This window comes from Scyliorhinus torazame, chromosome 11 (genome assembly GCF_047496885.1).
Source record: "Scyliorhinus torazame isolate Kashiwa2021f chromosome 11, sScyTor2.1, whole genome shotgun sequence".
Taxonomy (NCBI): domain Eukaryota; kingdom Metazoa; phylum Chordata; class Chondrichthyes; order Carcharhiniformes; family Scyliorhinidae; genus Scyliorhinus; species Scyliorhinus torazame.
The window spans coordinates 17,174,682-17,193,245 of record NC_092717.1 but is presented as its reverse complement, the minus strand read 5'-3'; the positions used below and the strand labels follow the sequence as shown (position 1 = coordinate 17,193,245).

General features: G+C 44.9%; 1 protein-coding gene across 2 annotated transcripts in view; it reads left to right on the top strand.

Annotated features, from left to right (window-relative positions):
* slc66a2 (solute carrier family 66 member 2) overlaps positions 1-18,564 on the top strand; it is a 71,258-nt gene that overhangs the window by 29,300 nt on the left and 23,394 nt on the right. Inside the window, exons 3-4 of one of the 2 annotated variants that reach the window (XM_072466989.1) lie at positions 2,113-2,246; positions 6,460-6,504. In XM_072466989.1, the coding sequence (XP_072323090.1) occupies positions 2,113-2,246; positions 6,460-6,504 (179 nt within the window). The remainder of the gene's footprint in view (positions 1-2,112; positions 2,247-6,459; positions 6,505-18,564) is intronic. The other variant, XM_072466990.1, reaches the window with a different exon arrangement.

Here is an 18,564-nt window from a genome sequence, read left to right as displayed (position 1 = left end):
GGACAAATATAAAAGCATATTGGGGCAACAGGGTGGCACAGTGGTTAGCATTGCTGCCTATGGCGCTGAGGATCCGGGTTCGAATCCCGGACCTGGGTTACTGTCCGTGTGGAGTTTGCACATTCTCCCCGTGTCTGCGTGGATTTCACCCCCACAACCCAAAGATGTGCAGGGTAGGTGGATTGGCCACGTTACAAATAGCCCCTTAATTGGAAAAAATAATTGGGTATTCTAAATTTAAAAAAAAAAGGCATACAGGCCATTGGCGTGGGCACAACTGGAATACTGTGTGCATTATTGGTCATCTTATTTACAGAAGGATGTAAATGCATTGGAAGCAGATCACAGAGGGTTTAGTAGACTAATACCTGGAATGGTTGGGCTGTCTCATGAGGGAAGACTGGAGAGGCTAGGTTTGTATCCACTGGAGTTCAGAAGACTGCAAATAAGGAGTCGCCCATTTAAGACAGAAATGAGGATTTTCTTTTGCGCTCAGAGGGTTGAGAGTCTTTGAAATTCTCTTCCTCATACGGCAGTGGGAGACAGAGCTAGATAGATTCTTGAGAAGCAAAGGGGTTGAAGGATATTGGGTAGGTGGCCATGATCTTATTAAATGGCGAAGCAGGCTCTACGAGCTGAGTAGCCTACCTATGTTTGTATGTATGTTTATATATTAATATCCTATAAACTTTCCATTTTCAAGTAGTTATCCAATTCACATTTGCTGGTTATTATGAAATGTGCTTCTGCCACTCTTTGGGGCACTGAAATCCGATCCTCAAAACTTGTCGCAAAAATCTTTTCCCCTCATCTTCATTCTTGCACCAATTACTTTAAATCTGCCTCCTGGATACTGGTTCTTCTGTCATGAGAAATGGTTCCTCCTTCTTTATCAAAACCCTTCAAGATTTCAAAATCCTCTACCAAATCTCCCTTTAATCATGTCTGTTCCGAGGAGAACAACACCAGCTTCTCAATGAGACTATCAGCAAACACTGAGGCTGAAATTCTCCGGCAGTGCATGCCGACGGGCTTCCCGAGTCCTTGGGGTGGCTTCAGCGGGAATTCTCATTTACAGCGGCAGGACCAGACTATCCCTCCACCAGCGAATGCGCACAGCATCCCACCGTCCTGAAACACGTGGCTGGGAGGCCGGAGAATCCTGGCCAGAGTGCTTGAGGTCTCTCTTCTCTGTTAACAAGAAGATTTATTGGGAATCTGATAGAAGTCAGAATTACGAAGGTGTTTGCCAGTGTGGATGTGGAGAAAATGTTACCACTAAATATAAGGGATGGGTTTCTCCTGTACCCCAGCCTCTTGTTCCTCGGCGGTGCGCCACGCAACGGCTGCGGGATTCTCTACTCCTGCCGCTTGTCAATGGGATTCCCCGGGGCGGCGTTGTGCCGCAGGCAGGAACAGAGAAGACCAGCGTCCGGAGAGTTCGGGCTAAGATCACTACTAAAAGACCAAACAAAAAATTTAGGAGGCTTTTAAAAAAAAAATACTGGTGAATGTGGGACTTGAAGTGGCTGAAGCAGGTAGCAATGGTTAAGCACATACAAGAGGGAGAAGGTATCCGAGGTTTGTGAACATAGAACATGCAGTGCAGAAGGAGGCCATTCGGCCCATCGAGTCTGCACCGACCCACTTAAGCCCTCACTTCCACCCAATCCCCGTAATCCAATAACCCCTCCTAACCTTTTTGGTCACTAAGGGCAATTTATCATGGCCAATCCACCTAACCTGCACGTCTTTGGACTGTGGGAGGAAACCGGAGCACCCGGAGGAAACCGACGCAGACACAGGGCGAACGTGCACACTCTGCACAGACAGTGACCCAGCGGGGAATCGAACCTGGGACCCTGGCGCTGTGAAGCCACAGTGCTATCCGCTTGTGCTACTGTGCTGTGGGAAGAGTGGAAGAAGTATATATGCTGATATGGGCCAGTAGCGTCAAATGACCTGTTTCTTTGCCTACAATCTATCTAATCCTGTATGTATTTCTAGTTTGGTAAGTAATATTCTTAATTCTTTTAATAAAGTTATTATGACAGTTCAGTAGAACCTGTGTGGCTTGAAGTGCGAATCTAATATGTTCTCTCTTTTCTCAAGGTTTGGAAGGTACTTTGAGCCACCCCTACTGTTACAAAGCATAATCATGATCATTACCATGCTCGTGATGTTGAAGTTATGTACTGCTGTCCGCGTGGCCAGTGAACTCACGACACGACGGCGTGCCTTTACAGGTTAGTGGCAATGCCATAAAGGTCGCCATAGCATCAGCAGGTAGTTTTATCGTGAAAAAGAGCCAGCATTGCCATTGTATAAACAATCTGGTAAACCATTTTACACAGATGTAAAGAAGCATTATTGTCAGAAGGTATTCTGTACTTTTTTATCTTATGGTTTTAGAAATTAGAGTAACTTTGGAAATAGTTTCCTCAGCTGCCAGTTCTATGATTCAGTCGCACTTTGGTACTGTCATATATTCATGATTGCAGCGAGGGTGCTGAATGTTATACTCCCGATAGTCCATTGGTGGAGGGAAAAAAAGAGAGCCATAGTCTTTACTTGAAATAGATTGATTCACAAGAGTGTAACATTAGGGCCTGTTCTGTGCTGTAATGTTCCATATGTTCTGTTACAGATATCTATCTCCTGACTCCACTCCGTTGTCAGTGAGTGCCTCTTTATATGTGCTCAAGTAACCAGTCCATGCTCTCCACCAGTATATAGTTAAGCTCAGTTGATACAATTAACATAGCGGAGGGGGTGGTAGGGAGGAAATGCTTTTGAAGGGAATGGTGAAAAGTTAAGGGGACTGCAACAATCTATCCCCATGCAAAATACACTCCTAAATATTAATTCTAAACTTGAAAACACTTGCTCTGTTAGTGCTGCCTTTTCATCTAGTGAAGCTATCTTTACTTGACTCTCAAGGGTCAGGATGTGAAAATAAGATGCTCTGTCTTTTAACTTGTCTTCCACTGCTCATTGAAACTATTCTTTCCCCTTCTGCTATACCCTAATCCCATTCCTTATTCTTCCCAACCATGTGTAATTGAGCACGTGCAATGTATTTTTTTTTCAAAGAAATCATCGGGAAAACTTCAGTCCAACCGTGGCTCCTGCTAAATATTTTGCCAGCTTTTCAGCATTTCTAAAGCTCAGTATTCCATTGAGATACTGGCAGTGGAGTTGGGGAGAAGAAGGAGGGAAATGGTGACACTTGACGTTAAACAGTGGGGAGGCAGTGAACCAGTAACCCGGAGACCTGGATTCGAATCCCACCACGGCAAATGGGGAAATTTGAATCCAATAGAAATCCGCAATTTAATGTCCATGAAAAATTGTCGTTTGTCATAAAAAAACATCTGGTTCACTGAAGTCCTTTAGGGAAGGAACTCTGACTCCAGATCGACAGCAAACATAGTTGACTCTTAACTGCCTTCTGAAATGGCTCAGCAAACCATTCAATTAGGAAATGTGGACACACACATGAATGAATTGTTAAAAAACCACAAAAGGCAAGTTTGTGTGTTGCTTTAAGTATTGCGAAGCTGGCAGCCCTGACAGGAGGGTGTCACGTTCTGGAAAGTTTTAAATTAAAACAAAATATGTAGTACCATAAATTAATAAAACAAACAAAGAAAAGCTACAGCACAGGAACAGGCCCTTCGGCCCTCCAAGCCTGTGCTGACCATGCTGCCCGTCTAAACTAAAACCTTCTACGCGTCCGGGGTCCGTATCCCTCTATTCCCATCCTATTCATGTATTTGTCAAGATGCGCCTTAAATGTCACTATCGTCCCTGCTTCCACCACCTCCTCCGGCAGCGGGTTTCAGGCACACACTACCCTCTGTGTAAAAAACTTGCCTCGTACATATACTCTAAACTTTGCCCCTCGCACCTTAAATCTATGCCCCATAGTAATTGACCTCTACCCTGGGAAAAAGCCTCTGACTATCCACTCTGTCTATGCCCCTCATAATTTTGTAGACCTCTATCAGGTCGCCCCTCAACCTCTGTCGTTCCAGTGAGAACAAACCGAGTTTATTCAACCTCTCCGCATAGCATAGCTAATGCCCTCCATACCAGGCAACATTCTGGTAAATCTCTTCTGCACCCTCTCTAAAGCCTCCACACCCTTCTGGTAGTGTGGCGACCAGAATTGAACACTATACTCCAAGTGTGGCCTAACTAAGGTTCTATACAGCTGCAACATGACTTGCCAATTTTCATACTCAAAATGCCAGAGAGCATTGTACAAAATATACATCCTACAATTAAAAAAGATTATGTCGACCATTGCTATACGGTGTCACTCGTCTTGGTTTGTGTCCTGCACCCTTGTCCTCGTCTTTCCCTATTTGAGGCGTGCAGCATGAAATGGCGGGCAGCAGTAAAATCTAACCTGTAATGGTGATTCTGGATAAAAGCTAAATCATGCTGCCCTTCAGACCAGTTGTCCATTGTGTTGTGCCTAACTAAATAGCAATTGTTCCCCAAGGCGTGATTTTGTCCCAAGACTCCAGCACATTTTGGTTCAAGATGTGAAGGACAGTAATAATAAATTTCTTTTATAAATTAAGGGGCAATTTGGCATCCACCCACCCTGCACGTCTTTGGGTTGTGGGGATGAGACCCACGCAGACACTGGGAGAATGTGCAAACTCCACGCGGACAATGACCCGGGGCCGGGATTGGACCAGGGCCCTCGGTGCCGTGAGGCAGCTGTACTAACCATTGCGCCTCACGTGCCGCCCTACAGTTCTGAAGCATCAGATCTAGTTCCTCAAATTTAATTTTATCCAGTGCACATAAACATCTGGAAAATTCAGTACCTGATTTATAAGACGGCACAAATTAATGAACTGTTGGGACCGGGGAGCTGAGTGTTGAGCATTGCAGTCGCATCAATCTCAGTTCAGAGACAGCAGGCAGGTAAGTTTTCCTATGAAATTAGACTTGTGTTGAATTAGTTTTGATTTGGAACATGACATATTTATTGGGTACATTTGATCTCGACACAAGTGTTTGCCTATTACAGAAAATGGTGTAAAACCAAAAGAGGGTAAAGAGATCGAAATTAAATAATAACGTTTTACACACGATATTCTGACTTTGGACGGTGTAGTATGCTTTCCTGTATAATGGGTGCACTCTGGTACTTCACCAAAGAGTATCTCATTTGCATCCAGATGATGAGCCTCTTTAGGTTTTCATAGAACCCCTACAGTGCAGAAGGAGGCCATTCTGCCCTTCAGGTATGCACCGACCCTCTGAAAAAGCACCCCATCTAAGCCCAAACCCCACCCTATCCCCATCACCCACCTAGGGGGCAGTTTAACATGGCCAACCTACCTAGCCTGCGAATCTTTGGACTGTCGGAGGAAACCGGAGCACCCGGAGGAAACCCACGCACAGACGGGGAGTATGTGCAAACTCCACACAGACAGCCGCCCAAAGTAGGAACCCTGTTCCCTGGTGCTGTGAGGCAGTTGTGCTAACCACTGTGCCTTCCTCACTATTGTTAATATCAACACCACGCCTGATCTTGTTCTTACCAGATGCCAATATGTACACTTGCACACGGGTATGGTCAAATGGTAATCAAGATCAAAAGGACTCTTCTGTGAATGCTGTTCTGTCCACCTTCCCAGCGAGACTGCAAAGCCTGTTTGTGGCATCCCGGAGCTCAGCTTAATGTGATCAGTTAGCTCAATCCAGGTGGCCATGTTCTGTGTGGCTCAGTATCATTTTATGACCACTGACCAGTTGAATCAGCCAGGTGGATCTTGGGGAGAGTCTTTAAAGTCTCAGAGTACATTCTGCAGTCACCACTGGCCGTTAAAGGCTGGATGTCATGTACCCGCTGAATTCGGCGAGTGAGTCCCGTTGGACGTTTTCCCTGAGATGAGAAAATGCGGTATGTTCATCTTCCCAACTAGACCACAGATCCTAAAAAAAAAAAGCACACACATCGAAACCTGGTCAACCTGGAAGTGCTCTGAATTCAGGCTGCTGCTATCACAGATCTTTGAGCTTAATGTCCCATGTTCAGTGCTATTTCCTGCTCTTGCTAAAATATTTGTTAAGAAAAGAAATTGCAGTATAATTTAATGTATTTGCTTCATCCTGACTCCTACAAACCCTTGTGTACTTATCTTTAAATTGCTATATCTTCAATTTTCAGATAATGAAATAATTTAAGATCGATAGTTTGAAGGGTTGGCCAATGAAAGGCAATTACAGATTTAAAGGAAAAATAATTAACTCTGGCCTTGGGTGTGAATGGATAAAAGCATGGGTTAAACATAATTAACTTGCTTGACTTCTTTATTAACCTTCACTACTGCCCCAGTAAATGTACCAGTGTGCAATGGTTGCTGAAAATTACTGGGTTGAATCAAAATCAACTTGCTTTTCTTCTTTCTGGCTTATGGTCTGTGTTAATAGACAGTAAAGATGAAGAAATCAAAACTCCTAGGAAGTTCTTTCTGGGTATGTATACACCCATGTAGCATGTACATATCCCAAGCTTTACCCCACAACATTTATCTGAGCCTGCGCTTTTTTCCCCCAATTTCTTTTGCTGGTGAATGCATGAATGTTTTTGTGTTGAAAGACTTGGTGTGCGCAGCCCCCTTTCATTAGAAGGGGGTGGGGGGGGGGGGGGGGGTGTGTGTGTGCAGAAATTTAACTTAAATGGGTGTGGTTAGTTTGTTCCGAATGTTCAAGGCCTTGAATATGCTGAGAGGGGAATATTGAGAATGAAGTTGCACAACATAATTTCTCTTCCTCTGTTGTATGTGAAAGGTTTGCGCATTCCAAGATCTTGATTCATAGAGACATTTGTTTTTTTAAGAATTCTGATTTTCAAATATATATATATCCCCCAAACAGTCTCAGCCGAAACTGATGAGTGTTGAACAGGTAGTGCTAAACTTAATTGCATCAATCTGAGTGTTAGTATCAATTTAGAACACTTAACAGGCCAAGTGTATAGTGTACGATATGCAGACTTAATCGTTCAGCAGTTATGATTATTTATTTGAGAGCTCTTTTTAATTAAACATTTACAGGTCCGGCTACAAAGAACGGCAACTTTTAACGTTGTTCAGCGAGCAATCTCTGTCGTAAACAAGTGAAGGAGCTTTCGGTTTAAGAAGGGCTTGAGCGACTTTTGTTTCTTCCTTGTGGGCAACATGTGGCCTCTGTCAGTGCCAATCCACGTTGGCCTGGCTAAGCGTGGGAATTCATCAGCGGACACAAGTTACCATCCCTTCTAAATAAATCGACTCCCTGAAAAGGTCTGCAAATTGTTGGAGAATAATGGTCGGAAAAGTGACCAAAGTCTCGAAATGAGTGTTTGAATGCTTAATATGGCAGAATTAAATCGCCATGTTATTTTCTTGGAGCTGTTAACCGGTTTGCAATATGTTGATTGAGGCAGCAAATTAACTGCATATGCATGCTCAATATTGATAGCAGCAGCATAATTTGTAGTCTTTTCCTAAAAGGAAAAACTTAAAATCACAACTTTGAAGACACTGTATAAATTTCCAATATTTTAACCATTATGAAAGACCTTAGGAATTATTGAAAAGTTCACCAAACTCAGTAGATAAAAGATGCAAGCCAGTGTACACCATAGGTCTGTTCTCGGTGTTTCAGATTGTCCTATAAAGGCCAATATTTGGATAAGATATTTTGGAAAAACCTGCTGACATTTGTTTGTCTTGGCTGATGCTGTGACCACGCCACCTTCTACTGATCCTTATTAATTCAATAATTCTTGGAGCTTTACTTGTTATAGCTTGGGACATCTGTCCTTCAACTAAAATCTGTGTTGAGTCATTTTCGTTTGTTACCTACAGGAGCTCATTTGCTACTGAGAATTTGACAAATTGGAGAAAGCCAGTAGCAAGACTCTTTTTGTGATGTTCCAATCTGTTAACCGTACCGAGTGTTTTGATACAGTAGAGTTGCATTGACCCTGCTACATTGGTGGTGCTGCAATCCTTGAATAAGGTTTACGTCTGTGCTTTTTCTTTGTTTTTGAAATCGATCATGTGGTTGCAGTGGGAAAACCCAATTCATTTCAATGAATCTAGTTCTGATGAAGTGAGTCAACGGAAAACTTTACATGAACTTATTCAAGATTTACAGGTTGAATGCAGAGTCGGGCAGTGTAGTGTGAAAGACTGCTCGTTGAAACCATGCACCAAGTATATAAATCCTGGCCATATTCAATAAAGGGTATGGGGAGCGCTGCACTGATGGTCTTTTTAATTGCTTAACGTCGAGCCTTTAATATTGAACCTGCCTTCTCTGACGGAACGAGTTGTTGAACCCAACTACGTTGAAACCTTGCAAGCGCTGACGCAATTTCATGGATCCTCTTGACTTTCTGAAGCAAAACAGTGATACTGTTGCACAATGTTTCTCATTGGTGTACAGAAACAGCACGTTAGTAAGCCAACAAGTGGGGAAATTCACTGATGTGAGAGCCCCTGGGGCTCTGTAATGATGCTGATAGAATTGGGGACTCCAATTTGAAAATGTGCACTTTAAACGAACAAGTACGCAATAATTGTCCTGCGATATTCCAGGTAATAAAACATCTGACTCTTTTTACAGTTTGTGTGCAGAACCCTTTTTTGTAGCCAGGATGAATTTGCTGTTGGTAATACCACCAAGAGTTCTGTGAAAGCTTATTTCGTATTGTTCGATCCTAATTTGTTGCTTCCTGCAGTGTTCTGTTCTGCGGTAATTGTAAAATAATTACATGTGGATTTTCTTGTTTGAAACTCCTGTTTACTGCTAGAATTTAGAAGTGGGAGGTTCAGCGCCTATGGACCCATAAAAGCAAATTACTGCGGATGCTGGAATCTGAAACCAAAGAGAAAATGCTGTGAAATCCCGGCAGGTCTGGCAGCATCTGTAAGGAGAGAAAAGAGCTAACGGTTCGAGTCCAGATGACCCTTTTGTCAAAGGGTCTTCTGGACTCGTAATGTTAGCTCTCTTCTCTCCTCACAGATGCTGCCAGACCTGCTGGGATTTTACAGCATTTCCTCTTTGGACTATGGATCCATTCTTTGATTCAGCAGGAATTTCTTTGTGTAGCGCCTGTAATTAGTTGGAAAATGCCTTTTAAAAATTGATCATCTTCTCGACAAGCAGTGTTTCCCAGGAAAAGATTTCCACCTTGCGGTCTATTGGCAAACATTGAGACCCTCAAAAAACCCAAAAAACCTGTCTGCTTTAGGATTGTGAGGAATTGATCAAATGTGTTTTGTATGTTGGTGGAATGGTTTTGATTGTATATACTCAACCTGTTTAATTTTCTGAGGAAAGGAGAGTAAATGATAGTAATTGTTGTAATGTAGGGCTAGAGTCAGCCAGTTAGCGCAGAGCATGCTCTCACAAACGACACTGCGATAATGATAAGTTAATTTAGTAATGTTAGTTGAGTAGTAAATATGGGCCCTACTCTTTGATATGGTGTCATGGGATCTTTTGTGCCCACCTAAGAGTAGACAGGGCCACCGTTGAATGTCTCCTCTGAAGGATGGCACCTCTGACAGTGCAGTACTCCCTCAGCCTTGCAGTGGCGTGCCAGCCTAGGTTCTGTGCTCCAGTCTTATTTACTGGGATTAAACGAGGGTTTAAATTCTTTTTCGGCCATCACCCGCTATCAAGTATGATTGTCCTCCTAAGAAACTCCGTATTCGCGGTCACGGGCTCTGTGGGTCCTTGTGTGGCTGATGAGCCTGATCCGAGAGCCGCATCTTCGACTGCACATTGGCAGGTGTCTCTCGGAGGTGGGATCGGTCCTTGGAATCTAGATTGCTGGTATTCCTTTCTCGGGCTCCTTTCCCAGGCCTCCTCTTGCCGTCGGGTGTTCTCGAACTATTTGTTGTGTCCCTTCAGTCAGGAGGTTACTCCACGTTGGTTTTATCTGACTAAGGGTCTCCCAGGTGTTGACGTTGATGTAGCATTTTTTGAAGTAAGCCTCCAGGGTGTCTTTGAGGCGCTTCCTTTGTCCTCCTCTAGTTCGGAAGCCTTTCTTGAGCTGGTCCTCGAGCTGGGCAAAGAAGGTGTGATCCTGTGTTAAACAAGGCTTCTTTTGTAGAGGTTACAAAACATTGAAACTCAAAAGACAATTCAAGAGGTCAACATGACAAACATATTTAACTTAAATTGTACTTTCCATAGGTATGCGGAGTTACGTGATGCCTTCATCCTGTGTCTGATTCATACCATCAAACAGCACAAGATTACTTTCTTAAATAATAGCAGATTGCACAGCACAATATATAAAAACCTATATTTAAAACATGGTCACGGTAGTCGTAACTTATAAAATGATTTAATATTGGTACAAAATCAATGTCTTTCAAACACGTGGGTGTTTCTTGGCACAAAAAATATTTTGCAGAAATACACCTCTCTCTTATCTAGATTAATGAAAAATTATAATAATGAATGGGAATCCCTGAAGTTTCATTCTGCAGTAAATAATGGAGCATTTAGTAAAAAGAAGTAATACAGCCCTGGCCCTGTAGGGGTCAGCGTTTGATAGTGATTGCTATAAATCTGAATAGCTACATTACTTTTATTTAAGCAGATGGTGTGGACATAAATGCATTTTCATCGTGGATGTGTAATGAAGATCTGATTTGTCACGATTTAGGCTAATTTTTCAAAACATGGGTGCAATATTGTTTGGAACAATGCTTTAACCATTTTGGGTCTTTTTCAAGTTTTGACTTAAAACTGCTTAAAGCCTGAAGTGCCAATGCTTACCAAACGTACATAGACTCTTGGTAAGACTGTTCAGTCATGGGCCCTTTGCAGTTCTGTGTATTCACGTTCCTTGCACCTCAACCATATTGCAGCATAGATAGCATCCAACTGCAGAGCCTAGGGAGGAAATGGAGCTGGGGAAACTTTCAAATACTCTAATAGCTTTTTAATATAAAGTCTATCGAGAAATTAGTGTTGTTACCAGCTACTGGAGATTTGCCAAGCAAGTACACAGGCAGAACTGAGTCATTGCCAGACTGGTGAATGGACTTCACTGGAAATGCAATTAGCACCCCCCCCCCCCCCCCCCCTAATTCTAGCAAAACTGTTACGGTGGTTTTAAAAGAAGCCACGGGCTGGATTATGAGTACAGACCATGATGGTTAAATTGAGCCTGTGCAGCACCCGCTTTTCAAGCACTAGGTGGCTTCTGAAGGTCCCACAAATGGCAGACGGGAAGCACTGCAGGACCGAGAGTCATCCAGTCCCCATGCCGGAAACAGGAGTTGGTTCCTGTGCGTGAACAAGCGAGGCGGCTTGAGGATCCGCCGCAACATTGGTTAGTCCTGAAGCGAGCCAGCATTGGAGGAAAACCAACCCTAAATGTTGCATAAAAAGCTAAGTAACTCGGTATAGTTGGATAGCCATTTTGTATCTGTTAATTTAACCGTCAGGTTTTTTTCCCCGCCACTTTTGATGATAACTGCTGCATCTTATAAACAGACATGAAGCTGAATCAGCAATCGGGGGTTTGTACATTTCAATATAGTGGATTAATAAAGCGTCCAGACATGTCTAAGCATACACATCAAACATGCATAATACATTTTAATAGCCTTCACAGATTCAGGAGCAGCTGTATCTTTTTCCACCTCTAGCATTCAAAGAAGCCTATAAAGCTGCAGCATCAAACTTAATGACATGTTCATTGTACATTAGAAATATACTTTATTTCCTAAATTATCATTCTTGCCAGCATCTCAACCGCCAGTAGCCTGTTTGACCAAGCGGGTCGAACTCTTTTCTTTCCTGTCCGACATTTATATATGCAGAATAATGAATAGTAATATGGAGCCCGAATCCCAGTTTAACGTCCCAGTCTCCAGCTGGAAGATAGAACAAAGAACAAACAACAAAGAAATGTACAGCACAGGAACAGGCCCTTCGGCCCTCCAAGCCCGTGCCGACCATGCTGCCCGACTAAACTACAATCTACACTTCCTGGGTCCGTATCCCTCTATTCCCATCCTATTCATGTATTTGTCAAGATGCCCCTTAAATGTCACTATCGTCCCTGCTTCCACCACCTCCTCCGGTAGCGAGTTCCAGGCACCCACTACCCTCTGCGTAAAAACCTTGCCTCGTACATCTACTCTAAACCTTGCCCCTCGCACCTTAAACCTATGCCCCCTAGTAATTGACCCCTCTACCCTGGGGAAAAGCCTCTGACTATCCACTCTGTCTATGCCCCTCATAATTTTGTAGACCTCTATCAGGTCGCCCCTCAACCTCCGTCGTTCCAGTGAGAACAAACCAAGTTTATTCAACCGCTCCTCATAGCTAATGCCCTCCATACCAGGCAACATTCTGGTAAATCTCTTCTGCACCCTCTCTAAAGCCTCCACATCCTTCTGGTAGTGTGGCGACCAGAATTGAACACTATACTCCAAGTGTGGCCTAACTAAGGTTCTATACAGCTGCAACATGACTTGCCAATTCTTATACTCAATGCCCCGGTCAATGAAGGCAAGCATGCCGTATGCCTTCTTAACTACCTTCTCCACCTGTGTTGCCTCTTTCAGTGACCTGTGGACCTGCACACCTAGATCTCTCTGACTTTCAATACTCTTGAGGATTCTACTATTCACTGTATATTCCCTACCTGCATTAGACCTTCCAAAATGCATTACCTCACATTTGTCTGGATTAAACTCCATCTGCCATCTCTCCGCCCAAGTCTCCAAACAATCTAAATCCTGCTGTATCCTCTGACAGTCCTCATCGCTATCCGCAATTCCACTAACCTTTGTGTCGTCTGCAAACTTACTAATCAGACCAGTTACATTTTCCTCCAAATCATTTATATATACTACAAATAGTAAAGGTCCCAGCACTGATCCCTGCGGAACACCACTGGTCACAGCCCTCCAATTAGAAAATCATCCTTCCATTGCTACTCTCTGCCTTCTATGACCTAGCCAGTTCTGTAACCACCTTGCCAGCTCACCCCTGATCCCGTGTGACTTCACCTTTTGTACTAGTCTACCATGAGGGACCTTGTCAAAGGCCTTACTGAAGTCCATATAGACAACATCCACTGCCCTACCTGCATCAATCATCTTTGTGACCTCCTCGAAAAACTCTTATCAAGTTAGTGAGACATGACCTCCCCTTCACAAAACCATGCTGCCTCTCACTAATACGTCCATTTGCTTCCAAATGGGAGTAGATCCTGTCTCGAAGAATTCTCTCCAGTAATTTCCCTACCACTGAAGTAAGGCTCACCGGCCTGTAGTTCCCTGGATTATCCTTGCTACCCTTCTTAAACAGAGGAACAACATTGGCTATTCTCCAGTCCTCCGGGACATCACCTGAAGACTGAGGATCCAAAGATTTCTGTCAAGGCCTCAGCAATTTCCTCTCCAGCCTCCTTCAGTAGTCTGGGGTAGATCCCATAAGGCCCTGGGGACTTATCTACCATAATATTTTTTAAGACGCCCAACACCTCGTCTTTTTGGATCTCAATGTGACCCAGGCTATCTACACACCCTTCTCCAGACTCAACATCTACCAATTCCTTCTCTTTGGTGAATACTGATGCAAAGTATTCATTTAGTACCTCGCCCATTTCCTTTGCCTCCACACATAGACTCCCTTGCCTATCCTTCAGTGGGCCAACCCTTTCCCTGGTTACCCTCTTGCTTTTTATGTACGTGTAAAAAGCCTTGGGATTTCAGACATCTGGTGACGGCGTGCGGGAGGCAGCCGCGCGTTGGAGGGCTCCCGTTCGGGAACGGCATTGTCGGGGGTTAACGCCCGGTCCTAGGGCCAGCGAAGTCAGTAAAAGTCAGGAGACAGCACAGAGGAGAAGAATGTCGAAGACCAGCAAAAAAACGGCTGAAAGTCCGTTGGGGAGTGGAAAGGTCACCGCGGGGTCAGCAAAGAAAATGGAGGCTGGAGCACCAGGGGAGGCCGCAGTGCTTACGGCTGAAGGAATAACGAAGGTGATGGCTGTGGAATTCGAAAAGCAGTTTGCGCAGTTTGCGAAATGGATGGAGACGGTGAGGAAGGAGATGAGGGAGGTTTTGAGTGCGATGGCGGAGGAGGCAATTTTCCCGGTGATGACGGCGGTGGCGAGCGCAGTGGCGGAGGTGCGAGAGCAAGGAGAGGCGCTGAAGGAAGTGGAGGAGACATTGCAGCACGGTGATCAACTTGCCTCGATGGGGAAAGAGATGCGGAAGGTGATGGACACGAAGAAGAATCTGCGAGGAAAAATGGAAGACCTGGAAAACAGATCCAGGCGACAGAATTTGACGATTGTGGGGCTGCCCGAAGGAGTTGAAGGACCGAAGCCAACTGAGTATTTTGCCGCGATGCTGGCAAAGCTATTGGGGGAGGGGGAGGATCCCTCCCGATATGAACTGGATCGGACTCATCGGTCGTGGAGGCCTGTACCAAAGGCGAGTGAGTTGCCAAGGACAGTGACTCTGTGCTTCCGTAGGTACAGTGTGAAGGAGAAGGTCCTGAGCTGGGCCAAGCAGAAGCGGGTGGTGCAGTGGGCTGGAGCTGGTACAAGTGTATACCAGGACTTTATGGTGGAGCTGGCGAGGAGGCGGGCTACCTTCAACCGGGTGAAGAGGGCACTGTACATTAGCAAGGTGCAGTGCGGCATTGTATATCCAGCGAAGCTGAGGGTGACTTATAAGCTCAGGGACTTTTATTTTGGAACGGCGGAAGCAGTGGAGGAGTTTGTGAAGGCAGAAGGACTGTGGCAGAACTGACAAATTGAGGAACGGCCATGTGCCGATGTAACCTCGACTGTATTTTCTTTTTTGTTTCACTGCGCGCGGGTGTAGAGGCTAAAGGAGCCAATGTTGTATATATTTGGACAAGGGAAGTGATGGGACTTTCACTCGAAGTGATGGCTCTTTGGGGTAAAGATGGATATGTGGGGTTTGTGTGCTAAAAGGGGATCTCTGGGCTTTCCTAGGGCCGGGCAAGGGGGAAAGGGACCCGGGCGGGGGCCTCCACGCTGGCCGGTTTAAGCCGGCCAGTGAACGGGAGTGAGGTGGGGGGAGGGGCTGCGGCCATCGGAGCCTGGCAGAACAGGGTCCGAGTGGTCTAGCCGGGGTGGAAAGTTGGGGGGAAGGAACCGAGGTTGGGAGGAGGAGTTTTACAAGAGGCAGTGGACGGGAGGAGCTGGAGACATGCGGGGGGGGGGGGGGGGGGGGCGGTGGGGGGGGGGGGTGTACAGCTCTTGGGTATCATGTAGGGTACTCTTTCAGAGGCTGGATGGCGTTGAGTGTAGGGGGGGGGTGGGGGGAGTGGACTCTATAGGTCAATGGTGACCATGGGCGGTCCCAAACTCCCTTTTTCTTTTTCTCTTTTGTTTTTTGTTTCCACCGTGGGAGGGTTTGGTTTATTGGATGCATATATTGACAGGTGGGCCGTTGTTTGGGGTGGTGGGAGGACGGGATCGTTGGTATTGTTAAGGGAATTGATTTTGTATTTGTTACCATTTACTGTTTGTGGGTAGGGTGTAAATTTTTGAAGGAAAATGTGAAAATGTAGAATAAAAAATAATTTAAAAAAAAATAAAGCCTTGGGATTTTCCTTAAACCTATTTGCCAATGACTTTTCGTGACCCCTTCTAGCCCTCCTGACCCCTTGCTTAAGTTCCTTCCTACTTTCCTTATATTCCACACAGGCTTCGTCTGTTCCCAGCCTTTTAGCCCTGTCAAATGCCTCCTTTTTCTTTTTGACGAGGCCTACAATATCTCTCGTTATCCAACGTTCCCGAAAATTGCCGAATTTATCCTTCTTCCTCACAGGAACATGCCGGTCCTGAATTACTTTCAACTGACACTTGAAAGCCTCCCACATGTCAGATGTTGATTTGCCCTCAAACATCCGCCCCCAATCTAGGTTCTTCAGTTCCCGCCTAATATTGTTATAATTAGCCTTCCCCCAATTTAGCACATTCACCCTAGGACCACTCTTATCCTTGTCCACCAGCACTTTAAAACTTACTGCATTGTGGTCACTGTTCCCGAAATGCTCCCCTATTGAAACTTCTACCACCTGGCCGGGCTCATTCCCCAATACCAGGTCCAGTACCGCCCCTTCCCTAGTTGGACTATCTACATATTGTTTTAAGAAGCCCTCCTGGATACTCCTTACAAACTCTGCCCCGTCTAAGCCCCTGGCACTAAGTGAGTCCCAGTCAGTATTGGGGATAGCTTAATTGCGACTTCGGTTCACTAACTCAGCACAGACCAGGGTCAAATCTGGGAGTTCCTTGGCTCTGTATAACTGAGATATTAGCAGTAATGTGGTGAAGTTTCCATTTGATTTTTTTAACATAAATTTAGAGTACCCAATTATTTTTTTTCCCCAATTAAGGGGCAATTTAGCATGGCCAATCCACCTACCTTGCATACCTTTTTGTGGTTGTGGGGGTGGGACCCACGCAGGCACGGGGAGAATGTACTAACCCCACACAGACAGTGACCCGGAGCCGGGGTCGAACACGGGTCCTTGGCGGCGTGAGGCAGCAGTGATAACCACTGTGTCGCCGTACCACCCTTAAGGTGCCATTTGTTACAGTTGACCAGCAGACCACCATCATCAAACCGGGTGGCTTGTCGCTCCACCTGGATCCCAATTGAAAATGCCAATGTGATAATTCTTCTAGGCTCGTACATCTGCACAATTCACTCACACTTGCTTTTTATTGAAAGGCTAATTAAACATAGTATGGCAAGGAGAGCACAGTTGCTTTGGTGTTCTTGCTGCTGTTTGAATATAAATCTTGCTAAATGGAACTTCAGCTGACAAAAGCCAGGTGTTGGAGGAAAGCTGTTTAAAATCTCACCCATTTAATAGACGGGAGGAAACATTTTATTTTGCGAATGCTTCATGCAGTTTTCTACCCTGCAACGTTTAGTGTATCTTTAAATTTATTTGGCAGCTGTTGAGTATGAGTGTAATTTTTTTCATCAAATCCCGAAAGGTATTTTATGAATTGGACCACAATGGATCTTTTTCATTGTCGGGAGAAGCGGCAGAATAATTGTTAGTATCACAGAAACAGAGTACAGAAATTCTTTCCATGAGTTCTGCATTATGGTGAGATTCTTAAAAGACTTTAGAAGTTGCGTGGGTTTCGCCCCACAACCCAAAGATGTACAGGGTAGGTGGATTGGCCACGCTACATTGCCCCTTAATTGGAAAAAAATAATTGGGTATTCTAAATTGATAAAAGGAAAGACTTTAAGATTCTTTATGTGATGCAAGGTGCCAGAAGTCATGATTAGAAGATCAGAAGCATCCAAACTGCTACCTGCTTTGATTCCACCAATAAAAACCTTTCAGACCCTGGATCACTCGTTAGGCCACAGCTATAGTACTGCCTGCATTTCTCGTTGCCACACTATAGGAAGCATGCGGGGTGCACTAGAGAGGGTGCAGAGGAGATTCACCAGGATGTTGCCTCGCCTGGAGCGTTTCAGCTATGAAGGGAGGCTGGTTAGGCTGGGGTTGTTTGCTTTAGAGCAGAAAAGGCTGAGGGGGGGGGGAACTGATCAAGGTGGACAAAATTATGGGGGCACAGAGAGGGTGGAGAGGAATAAGCGTTTCCCCTTAGCGGAGGGCTCAATAACCACGGGGTGTAGATTTACGGTAAGGATTAGGAGATTTAGAGGGGATGTGAGGAAATACCTTTTTACCCAGAGCCTGGTGGGAATCTGGAACTCGCTGCCTGAAAGGACGGTAGAGGCAGGAGCCCTCACATTTTTTCAGAAGCATTGAGTTCAGCACCTGATGCATCATAGCATACAAATGCTGGAAAATTGGATTAAAATTGATTGATGCTTGATGGCTGGCGATGACATGATGGGCCAAAGAGCCTCTTTTTGTGTTGTAAAACCTGTCACAATGACCTGCCCGGTTAATCAGCATAAGTAACAGACTCAAACTATAGGTTAGCAGGGTGACCATTGTAAAGCTGCTCCATAGATTTGGCACAATTGGGTGTAGTCCAGTTCACTCATGGAATTGCTATTTGTGCTGCTTCATTTTTTGAGGCTCGCACCTGTAGACCCGCCCAAATCACCTATCGCCTGCATCACATGAATCGCTGATATAACCATCATCGTAGACGTCTCCGTTAACTCACTGACTGCATCCTCCAATGCACGTTTTGTTGTGTGGGTGCTTGAAAGATTAATGAGAGGGATGTTAAGCATACCAGAGCAGGACTGTGCGTCAAATAGCAGTTCCTACGATTACAGAAAAGTGATTGATGAGATGCAGCTGATTTCCTCAACAATATCTTCCAATAGAGCTCATGTTATAAGGTACTAACTGTATGGGCTGGTTGTGTGCATACCTTAGTGAATGTGAGTGCGTAATAATGAAAACTGAACACCGCTGATCATATCTTGGAGCTGTGCCTCTTCACCTACGCTCTCTGCCTTGGAGCTTTTAATGATCTTTCAGGGTGGACTCCTCCAAGTGAGTCATGTGTTTGCC